At 41.9% G+C, this 12,652-nt stretch overlaps 2 protein-coding genes across 5 annotated transcripts in view; one reads left to right on the forward strand and one right to left on the reverse strand.

The window, feature by feature from the left end:
* The window catches only part of mgmt (O-6-methylguanine-DNA methyltransferase), a 44,244-nt gene extending 36,462 nt beyond the window's left edge, over positions 1 to 7,782 (forward strand). Inside the window, exon 6 of the mRNA XM_046358595.1 lies at positions 4,481 to 7,782. The gene's annotated coding sequence lies outside the window, so the exon portion shown is untranslated. The remainder of the gene's footprint in view (positions 1 to 4,480) is intronic.
* The window catches only part of LOC124041235 (transcription factor COE3-like), a 78,543-nt gene continuing 66,547 nt past the window's right edge, over positions 657 to 12,652 (reverse strand). For 2 of the 4 annotated variants that reach the window (XM_046358591.1, XM_046358590.1), the window contains exons 11-16: positions 10,025 to 10,113; positions 5,099 to 5,164; positions 4,817 to 4,988; positions 4,505 to 4,690; positions 4,093 to 4,260; positions 657 to 2,459 (exon numbers count right to left, since the gene is read on the reverse strand). In XM_046358591.1, the coding sequence (XP_046214547.1) occupies positions 2,428 to 2,459; positions 4,093 to 4,260; positions 4,505 to 4,690; positions 4,817 to 4,988; positions 5,099 to 5,164; positions 10,025 to 10,113 (713 nt within the window). In that variant the 3' untranslated portion in view covers positions 657 to 2,427. The remainder of the gene's footprint in view (positions 2,460 to 4,092; positions 4,261 to 4,504; positions 4,691 to 4,816; positions 4,989 to 5,098; positions 5,165 to 10,024; positions 10,114 to 12,652) is intronic. The other 2 variants (XM_046358593.1, XM_046358592.1) reach the window with 1 other exon arrangement.

Consider the following 12,652-nt stretch of genomic DNA (forward strand, 5'->3'; position numbering starts at 1 on the left):
GTTTAGTTGTTTTACAGGAGAGGCGCTATTCTTCCCTGTCGCTTCTCTATCTCTGTTTGACCCACTTGATGAGTATAGATTTCACAGAGCCCCCTTTCAGAGTTCAAACTATGAGTTTCAAAACAATACCAACCCCTTATAGACAAAGGATAACCTTGCTCTTTCAATGTATTGATTCTTTATTAACTAGGCGGCCTAATGCAATGAAATGAGGGATTTTAATGGAGCCTCTTTAGGGTGCTTTGAATAAAAAAGCTCACGCTATTTATGAAAGGCTACAATGCATTTAACAGGCTATTTTAAAGCATGGCAGTAGAGAACAATGCCGATATAAAGATCAATAGGAATGTGCCTCAAAGTCAAATTGCTGTGTCAATAGAGTAAAACAGAACCGCACAGAGATTTGTTGTTGACTATTTCGGGAAGATTAGAAATACATTTTAAGTTTATTTTAAAACGTATTTCTAATCTTCCCAAAAATTGTCCACACAAATCTGTGTGCAGTTCTGTTCTATTGGCCCAGCTTCCTGTTGCAACCTGTTTCTGAATCTAAAAGGCTAGAAACTACCATGGAGAGAGTGGACATCCCTGGTTCTTACAGGGGCAATCCAAGGTTTCATGTACGAAAGTGTTCTCTGTATTTTATCATTGTCTTTTGCTGTCGTATTTCAGGTAAAGATAACAACTGAAGAAATCCACAGGCAGTAGCAAGTTTTTTTGTTGTTTTTTTTTACTGAAAATTTTAATAAAACATGACTTGTTCATTTCTGTTTCCATTCCAAATTTTGACATTTTGAATTTTTGTTCCCTGTAAACACATTTAAGCTATGTGGCAGAGTCATAAGTGGTGAGTAAAAGTGACTTGTATACATTCTACAAAACAGAAAGAAAATACTACCACAAATGGAGTCCCTTCCTCCAAGGTTGTCCCTCATGCACATTGTTTCTATTGTATCTTAACAACTATCATATGGGTCACAAACTATTTATTTGACAATACAACCAACAAAGTTTTCTCCAAAAATGGTCTGTATAGATAATTTAAAATCAATATAAAAATAAACAATGAAGTTTGACTTCCCTTTTAAAAAATGGACAGAGAGTCTTGACAGAGTAACAAAACTTTGAAGATACATGTGAAATATATGGACATTGCATTTTATCAAATACAAAAAAAACATGAAGGCAACAGTTCTTGGCTGAAATTCTGTGCTGCATCACTATTAAGGGCATGACAATTAATACATACATAATGAAAAGCAATATACAAAATATCAGAGATAAATACAATATTTATAGTTGATATGTTACAAAATTTCCCTCAAGTGAGCGCAAGTGTGTATTGGAACGGAAATATGACAATGAACTACTTTCCATTTTAGATGGAGTTAATTTTGCTTTAAATGTTGTTGATCTAAAATAACATGGGGAAAAAAGACAGATGCATAAATATTTAGCACAATTTTGGCAATCTCACAATATTCTACAAGTTTATAACCACATATAAAACACATAAGGGGATTTGGAGCTAGAAGGAAGAGGATGGCCCTCTTCAACAAGAAACAGACTTCACAGTAGCCTAGGAATGCATTAATATACAGTGCTAGCAAAAACGTCCAAATAAACGTGGCAAAACACACTTGCTTAAAAGGAAGCTCTAGCCAGGCGTTCTATGTACGCCAGTGTACTTATTGAATCCAATATCATTTTCACTTTCGAAGATGAATTTCTAGCTACAATAAATTACTCATTTAATTTAAGATGTATGAATGAAACATGACACAATCTTACCCACCCACCCAGCCCCACCCATTTACTTGCATTTGCTGTATTTTATGATTGATTTCTACATTATATATCTCATATATTTTCCAGTTGAAAATCTTAAACCTTCTTGGCCCCACTGTATTTTCTCACACATAAAAATACAAAAAAGTCACATTATAAAGACACACAATTGTGAATCTATTGAAAGAGAGTTAAAACAAAAAGAAAACATTTTCTGAGGCAAACAAGTTCATAGGTAAATGTACATCAGTGTTTACATTAAAACCAAATGATGAGTCCACAGAGTTTCTTCCAGTATATGGTTCACTGGACAAAGCCCAAGTTCAACCCGATAGGTATGCAAAACGTACACTCCATCGTCCTTTGTTTTCTTCCAGGTTGATCAAATGGAGAGAAAAAAATGAGGGAAAAAAGCTACAATTGTTGAGTTCCTAATGAAATGTTTAGTCCAAATGTCCAAATCTTAACTCTTGAAATAGTCTTTTAAAAGAAAATCATGTTTTGAATCTTCATTAAAAACAGAATAAGATGTTGACTATATCCTCAGTATTTTAGATTACGCCAGTGTCTTTGCTGTGTGATAAAGGGGTGTCCTGTATCGTGGTGAGAAGATTGGTGCTTGAGAAGATGAAAGTGCATTTACATTGGAGGTACAACCAGACCGGACATAGCTGGAAAAGAGAGAGAGAGAAATTGTATTCAGCAAATTCACCCTTTCCAATGTATTCAATTGGATAAGCAAAACATTTAGCTATTTACATTTTGTAACTTTAAAACAGATGTTAAGTTATGATGTTGTATGTGAGACTGTGTGTATGTGTGCATGTGCGCCTGTGTGATGCGTGCGTGTGTATGTGTGGTGTGTCTGTGCATGTCTGAGTGCAAACCTCTCTAACAGGATAGTTTTAAAAGCCCCCCTCTTGCTCTGACATTTAAGGCCCCTGCAGGCCAGCGTGGCTATGTGTGATATTCCTCCTGGTGTTGAGGTAATGGCAAACAGTGACTCCTAGGAGAGACGGCCCTGCCGACCATGGAACAACAACACGCCACTACCCACAATGCCGTGCTTTTCGTCACTTAAGGACTCAACTGACTCCCCTCAGGCTGATCTCACTCCCCTCAGACTCAGCTGACTTCCCTCAGTCTGATCAGACTCAGCTGACTCCCCTCAGGCTGATCAGACTCAGCTGACTCCCCTCAGACTCAGCTGACCCCTCAAATTCAGCTGACTCCCCTAAGACTCAGCTGACTCCCTCAGACTCAGCTGACTCCCCTCAGACTCAGCTGACCCCTCAAATTCAGCTGACTCCCCTAAGACTCAGCTGACTCCCTCAGACTCAGCTGACTCCCCTCAGATTCAGCTGACTCCCCTCAGACTGATCTGACTCCCCTCAGACTCAGCTGACTCCCCTCAGACTCAGCTGACTCCCCTCAGACTCAGCTGACTCCCCTCAGACTCAGCTGACTCCCCTCAGACTGATCTGACTCCCCTCAGACTCAACCATTCTCCATACTGAAGATGGAGCCACTGCATTACACTCTTATTTCCACAGTCACTACACTACTCCAATTTCAAAATCATTATCCACAAGCTTAGACAGAGATCAAAGGTAGTTTCCATTCTTTTACCCAGACCATCTGCTAAGATATCATTAGCAACTCTAGCTTATACAGAGAGTTAATATACTCAGTATTTCACACATTTTGAACAATTAGGTGGCTAGTAAAGTGCCAGGATGAAAAATCATTGAGTATTTGTAGTGTCATGGTTGGAATGCTTTTAAGTTTGCCAGCACAGATGATGGCAAGGCATTGCTCATTAATTTCCGCACAACATGTATTAATAAGTATGATCGTGTAGCAAGATGAACTTTAATTTCCCACTTCATTAAGCTCAATGTTATTAATCTTGGGGCGCACACTACGGCTAAGCTTGTTTTCAAAGCAATCATGTTGGTCATGACACACACAAAAACTAATAAACATAATTACTAAAACAAGTCTGGGAAGGTGTTGTCCTTAGACCTTGGAATATATAATTTGCTATTCTGGATGGGTTGTGTGTGTGGTGTGTTTGCATGTCTGTGTGTGTGTGTGTGTGTGTGTGTGTGTGTGTGTGTGTGTGTGTGTGTGTGTGTGTGTGTGTGTGTGTGTGTGTGTGTGTGTGTGTGTGTGTGTGTGTACATGTGGGTGTGTACATGTGTGTGCCCTCATGCTTGCTTGTGTATTTGAATGTAACCTCAAAGGTGTAAATAATAAATTGCAGCCTGTTAAAATGCATATTTGTAATGATTAGTCCCTCACCAAACCGGACAGAGGCATGAGCCGCGGTATCTGCCCAGTAGTCCGAAGGGAAGGGATGAGGGGGTGAGGGGGGCTCACCTTGCAGTCCGTTGCCATTTGCGCTGGTGCAGGAAGGGGGTGGGGAGGCCTGGGGTCGGACCACAGGGGCGAAGGCGCTCTTTTGTTTAACTGCACACAAGATATGGGGGGGCAGGGTGTGGGGTGGGGGGGTAAGAACATGCTATCGGACTAAACTGGGCTGTATTCAGTGAGGTGAAACGTTCAGAAAATTGCCTATAGAAATGTAAAGAATAGAGTCTAACATGATTCTGATTCGCTACCTGACAGACAAGTCTAACACAATATATTTCCATCTGAACATTGTGTAACTTTGCTCCCTCCTGAACAGGTCTGAGATGGCAGCTCTACTCACTTCCATATGGAGAGTTGGCAGAGGATCCGTTGAGGAACCCAGGGGAGCTGGAAACTCCCAGGTTGGACATGCCAGAGTTCCCGTAGCCATTCATACTGTTACTGACGGAGTTGTAGCTGGACTGCTGTGGGGTGCTGCTGGTGATATACCCTCGTGGAGACACACTGCTGGTGTTCCGGCTGTAGCCTACCGACAAAGAAGAAGAGGAGGATGGGGTGGTTCAAGGTCTATAGGATTAATGTATTCTTTAATTCATGACTTACTTGGCTGACTGTGAATGATTCTTGACCACTAAGCATAAGTTCCACTTACCCTGGTCGTTTCCCTGGGACTCGGACACGTTGACGGCTAGCTGGCTGCTGAAGGAGTTGACTCCCATCATGCCGTGGGAAGCTGTGTTGGCGAGGGAGGGGATCTGGTTGTGGTTACGGGGAACGCTATACAGGGCCTCCGCTATGTCCGCCGCCCTCTTCAGAATGATCTCCTATGAAACATGGAGGGAGAAGTTAAGAGTTATTGAGCTGCTCTCCCTCAGTCATTCATTATGGTAGCTTCGTTTGTCTGTAAGACGTGTGTGTCTGTCAGTCTGCATACCTGGTTATTGTGGGGCATCCCATACAATGCTTCAACAAGGTCAGCTGCTCTCTTCAGCAATACCTCCTGATTAAAAAAATAGGAAAGACAGACATTATTGAAATGTTGATGGCAGACTATGCTCAATGACACTGTTCAACAAACACCATGACATGGAATGTAACAATTAGAGTCTTTATTTTTTTTCTTCACATATACGTACAATAAGAAGTATTTGTTAGGTGGGTAAATAAAAGTGACCCTGTATTGAGAGGCACCAACACTGCATTAGGCCACCAACTCTTCCTAGAACCACTGGGAACAATGAATAATGTCCCATCTCTTAATTAAACCAGCGTAGCCCTTAAAAACAACACCTCACCCTCTAATTCTGGGCACGCGTTTGCACAAGAGTTCAGCACTGGAGTCTCCTTTCTTCAGAACAATAAAGTGAATTAGCTTGGGTTAATCTAGTTCTGCCGTAATGACATTAAGACATTTTTTCAATTAACCTCTTTGACTGGCTGTTGTAAAGGACTTCACAAATGACTTCCCATCCAGCGAGAGTCTGGGTGCTTGTGCCTCGGGGACATGGATGCATGGGATGTATTCTTATCCATGTCTGCATGCTTGTCCCTGCTTCACCAATAAGGATTAGCCATGTTGCTTTGGTTCTTAACACTGAGAAGGAGTTGGCCCTGGATCCTGTTCCCTGCTCTACTTCAGAATAGAGCGTGTTAGTGTGCTTTTATCTGCTCTTTGAATTGAGCACTTAATGAAATCATTCATGGAGCACAGCACTGCTTTGTTTAGTGTGATGCTCCAAGCAATATGTTAGGAAAAGCATCTCCTCCACTTAGGAGCATTTATTCTCACAAAGACACGCTTGAGCTATTGCTGTGGTGTTTTATTTGAATGCTTCTTTACTGTCACCTGCTGTATTGCAGCAGTATGTTGACTTTCCGTCAGAACCCTGGTTAAAAGCGATGCAAATCTGTCACTAGAAACATCTCAGATGGCGCTTGTTTTCTTCCCACATTGCGTGTTTTCCTTCGCGGGCCTCAGTAATTTGTGTGAAGTGTTCCATCACTTGGCAATAGCAATCTGGGATTAAGACGGCAGCTGCCGTAAATGAATGTAAACACAGCCATCGCGCCTTCAAACAGCGGCCTCCAAGACTTGGCCTGCGTTTCTAAGGCAGCGCGTATGGAGCGTGTATGGAGTGTGTATGGGCCTCCTTTCATCCTGAAGAGCCATATCGTCCTAAAAATCCTTGATTTATCAAGATGAAATGCTGTAGAAGCCACTTCTAGCATGTGCCATGCTCTTATAGAAACATAGAGCTTAATCCACCAAGTTAGCGGATGGGTGGCTCTCTTTAAAATGAGCATTTACCTCTGAAATTGGTGTGTATGCTCAACGTTGCATGCATCTAGTTTGCATACAAATAAAGAATTATGGTTGTCATGAAGCAGGTTCACTAAATGAGAGGACCAGCTGTCTTGCTGTGTTCTCATCAGGCAGAACAGATTCCTCTCTTGCTCGATGAGTGAGACAAAGTGTTTTTTCTTTCCTTTTTCCTGCAGTTAATAATTACCAATAATCTATTCTATCATATTTGAAGATCTTCTACATGCCTCTCAATTTCAAACAACAATTAAAGCAATTAAGACTGTCACGTTCGCAAGCCATGTTTCATTCTCTGAAAACCTCCTCTCCATCCTTGTCCATATGGTACTTTGCAGCAGCAACATAAGGACAGCTTGGAAAAAAGAGAGAAAACGATATTGCCTCTCATCCTTAATCTGTCGTTTACCGCGTGGCGTCTTAACTAACCAAGCTCACTCGCAGGGCTATGCTTAAGTGGTAGCCTAGTCATATCGGAGGATGATGGGAAGTGTGATACCCAATCAACCAAGGAGTTTGTTTTGTTTCCGACGAGACACTTTCACGCGTATCGGCTCACGCTGTGAATACGATTAGCACCGAATGGCGTTCTGAGGGCATTTCCATGTAAATCTGGATACTGCTTCAGCATAAAATGTAATTGGCTTTCTTGTCATGGAGACAGACATATCAGAACCCCATGTTAAATTGAAAACAATTAAAGCCGTAGATGATCTCTTGTTTTGTGACAAAGGCATGACAGCTTTTCTGGTATTCCTTGTTCTACACGTTTTACACATGCTCAACAACTGATCACAGGTCAGCCAAGATCTAGACACCATTAGAACCATCAAATGAACTGTTGTTACCTGACAAAGGCTTGAGAAATGTTGAGGTATTGCATGTTTTACACGGTAGCCTAAAACCCTTCTAAATGTGATTCTCCACATGGTAGATTAGCTAGGATTGTGTATTTATGTTATCACAGTTAATAAAAGGGGGCCCAGGTTATGTAGCTTGGAGTGGTAATGCCATTATAAAACTGTAAGGCAATTACTGTGTTAGCTCTAGCCTGAGGTAATGAATACATTCAGAAGGATAGGGCCATTAGATGTAGGTACTTCAAAGAGCACAAGAATAGACATTCATTTAAATACATGGATAATTGCTTGACATGAACACACTTGTAATATTTATTTTCTCCTTGTGGATTTCACAAAGAATTGGAAAAGAATAGGTTTGTGTTCATTTTGGGGAAAAAAGAGAGAAGCGAATGCAATCAATGTAATAATAAAACAATATTGAGTTTCTGCTTTTAATTTTGTAATGAATCTAATTTGTTACAGAAGAAAGGAGAAATTGAGTGTGTTACAATGTGATATCTAGTCTATTTGTCCATTACTGCCACAGGGCACAAAATTGTATTATAAATTGTATTTTTTATGGGAGGAATCTAAAATTGTTTTATAACAAGATCTTAAAAAGGAGGGTGAATTCCTAAGTCTCTGTTCACTTAACGCCATGCCCGCAAACTAATCTCCTTTCGCATCACTTGACTGTTCACTGACTGTTGACTGTTTACTTTCATATTCACTCTGGACTCTCACTCTGGATTTTTATATCGCTGCTTGTCCCTTAGGGTCAGTCTGTCATCTGCAATGTTGTCTTCAAATTACAAGGTAAAACTTCAATCAGAGCACACTTCCCCCCTTTTTCTCAGTGTAGCAACAATATTAGCGTGCATCCCTTGCAATCCATGAGCACGCCCATATTGGCTTTCTGTCTCCTCACAATTACCACGTGTCTTACTGGTCCTGGGGAAAAGGCTGGTGGAAATCAATAGCGCCGTAATATTATCAACTGGAGGGTGAAGTCATTGAGGGGGGCGGTGTCGATTTGCCTTTCAGCTAATGCATACTTCACCTCCTCCAGCTTTATCTCCTTTTTATAGAGTCTTTTCGCTTCACCTGCAGCCCATAATGTCTCTTCTCTACACGCAGTATCTCTTCTCGTTCACAATGTACATGCTAGGTAGCCTGAGGCTCTTATATTGAGATTTTGCTGTTGAACCCGAGAGGCGACCCTCCGATGGCAAGCTTAACAATGATGAATCACTCTGTAGGATCATTTACTTGGCCCCCTGAACCCCATATTTGGGTCCATTAGAGAGCAAATCAAATATGTATATTGTTTATTAGAAGTGCAGGGTTTCATTTCACTCTGAGCTTGGGCCATGTGAGGGCTGGGGGGAGACCCTGCTATAGTAAGTAAGTAAGCACACTGAGGAAACTCATCTCAGATTCTGAGTGAAAGATTGTTTTATCGCCAAAAGGCATTTTGTTCTCCAAGAAGAAAAAATGGATGCTGTGAAACAAGTATGCATCACTGTATTTATTCCTTGTCATATTCAAATTGTAAATTTAACTTTTTTTGTAGATGTACTGACTAAATTGAGTGTGCCGACAGATACCCAGGGCAGGGAGACTTAGAGAGAAACTCACAGCCATAAAAACTAAGTGAACCTTTCCTTTGGTCTTACAAAATGTTCTGTTGAAATTAGAGTAACATTTCATGTCCAGGTGTTGTTTTTCCACGGGGACCAAAGTCTAATTGAAACACTTCATATTGTGCACCAGAGACTGCTGGCTGCGATGTCGTATATCTTCCCATTGACTTAGCCCAGTGTCCATACTACACCACACAGCCTGGTCTTTATTAAATTGTCCATTGGACGTTAATGATATTGCAGTGTTGCATGCTGGGCTTTAATAGATAAGGTCTTAAAAGGCTTTATGGTCATATTAAAACTCTGAGGTGGTCACCACTTTGCTACATGCCAAGGGAGTCTATGCAAACTAATCAGTCATAATATTACACTTGACGCAACTGGAATGCCAGTTATACCCAATGGGAATTAGCAGGGTCACAATCAGATGAGCCCAGTAATAGATTTTATCAGAGTAAATCGACATAATAGGGAATCAAAGAATGGCTGAAATATGTAGTTTTGTTTTCATGTTGAAATATGCCAAAAAGTGTCACGAGCATTTGGAAATAAAGAGTCTTTCAATACCTTTACTGAGTTCTAAAGAAAGCAGTGAGACCTAACGCATTATAATGTGTCCCTGGCCTTATTAGCCACACTAAGACGGGGGGTGGGGGGGGGGGGTTTACGAGCGTAGTCATGTAAACAACAGATTAAACCAAATGGAGCTGTGTAGAATGAAAGGAAAACATGAGTGGGGTAATGATGGCCCAGACGACCAGTAGATTATCATCTCCACAGACTACTGGAGAGGAAAGATGTCTGATTGAGCTATTTTACCACACGCACGCCTCCCTCTCTCGCTTCTCACTAAACCAATACAATCCCAAATCAATGCTAGATGGAGGCACCAGAGTGTTTGTATATTGTATTTCTATTTGGTTAAAAGGTTTGAACTTCTTTTGATGTTGTTTTGTTTCTTGGTCATTGATGATATTGTCGGGTTAGCAGCTTTGGTGTGTGTATGGTGTGGTGTTGTCTTGTCGGTTTTTGTGAAGATGAGATGTAACACTGACCTTTGGTAACCTCTCAGGGTCACCCGGGTGCCTGGGGATGACCTTCTGCAGCCTCTGGAATCCATAGTCGATGGTTGGCTCATTGAGGGCTAGAAAAATCCAAATAAATATCCAATGGTTAGACCATGTGTAGTGAAGTAAATAACTACTCTATAAACCAATGTCTGCAATGCACAGCAGCTAGTATGAATACTGTGTCACAAGTGTCACAAATCCTCTCCATCCAGGTACATTTTAATTGAGCAAAATAGCCATGATGACATGATGCAGTACATCAGTCTAGAGCAGGTCGCATATCTCTCACAGGGCGCTCTTCTTTTTATCTTCCAGGGAATATTGAGTGCAAATGACATAGTGGGGTGTGTTAATCAAACCAAGCTTTAATAATCTGTGAAAGGCCTGTCCACAAATTGATCTAGCGCGAGTTGCTGTCACTCCGACGCTGCACCTACTGTACCACCCCGCTGCTCTACTGAAATACTACAGCAGATCACACAGAGCGATCAATCTCACCCACCCCTCAAATAGTCATCTGGAGCAGCGAGCCGTATTGGGCTATGAATCAGAGGCACAAAGTAAATGAATCATAAGCCAGACTTTGGTAAGACTAAGGCGTTTTATGTCTGACAGTCATAATGGGTAATTTAAGGCTTCCTTACAGCGCTCGCTGATTCTAAACAGTCATGTACACCCGTAGGCCAGGGGGGGAGGAAGGAGAGAGAGAGGGAAGGGGGAGGAGGGGGAACGGGGGAAGGAACGACTTAATAGAGAACATCACTTCTCAATGTAGATATCATTTTCAGCAGAGTAACTCAGACGAGTGCGGCGGTGCGTCATAAATCAATGGCTTTCTGTGGAGACTAATAAGAGCTGCCTGCCTCTATTCATTGTTCAGCCTGTAATTTGGCCCATCACTCATTACTCAGCATGTAATTTCAGCATTAACGGAATAAGGCTCGCAGAACCTGCTGAACACGAGAGGACATAAACACAAACGCCAAACGTACAGCCAGAGCCACTGACACACAGACCAGGGAGCCACAGACACGCACACACAACCTACCAAATCGTTGCTAGACAGGTACAGGGCTGTTGACCACATAAAGTGAGCTTCCAACAACCAAACGCACCACACGCCGCCCGTCACAACATACACTCCTGGAAATCTGATTTGACATCTCATCATGCATCCCGGAACGACAAAGGTCCGCTTTAGAACGTGAGGGAACGCCATTTTCTCCATGATAAAGGATTGATCCGTGGTATTGATCTCACATGACAAGGCCCTAGCTGGGATTTTGCCCTCTTTCTTTTGTTATTTCTGTACACAAGGCGTGTGTGTGTGTGTGTGTGTGTGTGTGTGTGTGTGTGTGTGTGTGTGTGTGTGTGTGTGTGTGTGTGTGTGTGTGTGTGTGTGTGTGTGTGTGTGTGTGTGTGTGTGTGTGTGTGTGTGTGTGTGTGTGTGTGTGTGTGTGTGTGTGTGTGTGTGTGTGTGTGTTGTAGCCCTGCCAGACCCCGCTGCCCAGTGTGATGTAAATTGTGTATCTGTAAAAAACACTCCATAATCAGGCCATCAATCATCCCCGGCTGTCAGTAGGCTCTCACTGGGTGATGCATCATGCTCTCCTGTCCTCTGCCTCAGCTGGGGCCTACACTGCACAACACACTACACTCAACAATGCAGCCGGGCATGCTGGGTACAGATACAGTAGCTAGCTGCACCACAAAACCAGGGTAATAAAGGAGAAGTATGCGTATTTTGGAAGTATTTACAATTACAGTAATCCTGAAGTATGTAGTTTGAAAAATATTTTTGAGCATCTTGATATGTCAAACACATTTAAACATAGTTGACGTTTAATTCTCTATCATTTCTGTTGGAAAACACTAAATTACTTTAACTACTAGGGCGTCTAGGGGGAAAGGGGGACTAGAACATGAGCATCACATACCACAGATAGTAAACAAGATGTCTCTTATCTCTTGCACTTTAAAATATGGATTAAAGCATGTCTCAAGGTTCTGTGATTGGGGTGCAACTCTGGGCTATGAGCAGTGCATGTCGACGTGTCGCAATCTCATCTATCATGGAGATGATCTTTGTAACAACCCCCGCGTAATGAAATTGGTGACACAGACCTCCATCTGCTATCGATTTCATGCAAATGACGTTGACAGCTGATGGAGACTTGCATTGGCGCTAAACGGTGCTGTCAGTTGATGAGTTGACAGTTCTGTAGTCGACCATGTATACACAGAGACAAAAACTGTCAATAATCCTATAAGGACTGATGACGACATATACTGAGCACTTGTATTATTTCTGTACATTAAATATATGATTACATTGTATTATAGTATGTATCATATTTGAGTTGAATAGATTCCATCTAATTTAGGTTGATTTCTTAACAATCACACTTGAGTTCCGTTTTATGATACATACACCACTATACTCTCTCAAACACCCCCAACTTAGCTACCGCCCAACACCTTCTTCTAACCCTTTAGTATATTGTAGCTCTGTACTCTAGGATGCCCTTGGACCGCCAGCATGAGCTTCATCTCCATCATTCCACCAGCCCAGTGCAGTGTTGTGAGAGGTAAGCGAAGGAGGAGAGGAGAGCT

Source organism: Oncorhynchus gorbuscha, linkage group LG08, assembly GCF_021184085.1.
Source record: "Oncorhynchus gorbuscha isolate QuinsamMale2020 ecotype Even-year linkage group LG08, OgorEven_v1.0, whole genome shotgun sequence".
Taxonomy (NCBI): domain Eukaryota; kingdom Metazoa; phylum Chordata; class Actinopteri; order Salmoniformes; family Salmonidae; genus Oncorhynchus; species Oncorhynchus gorbuscha.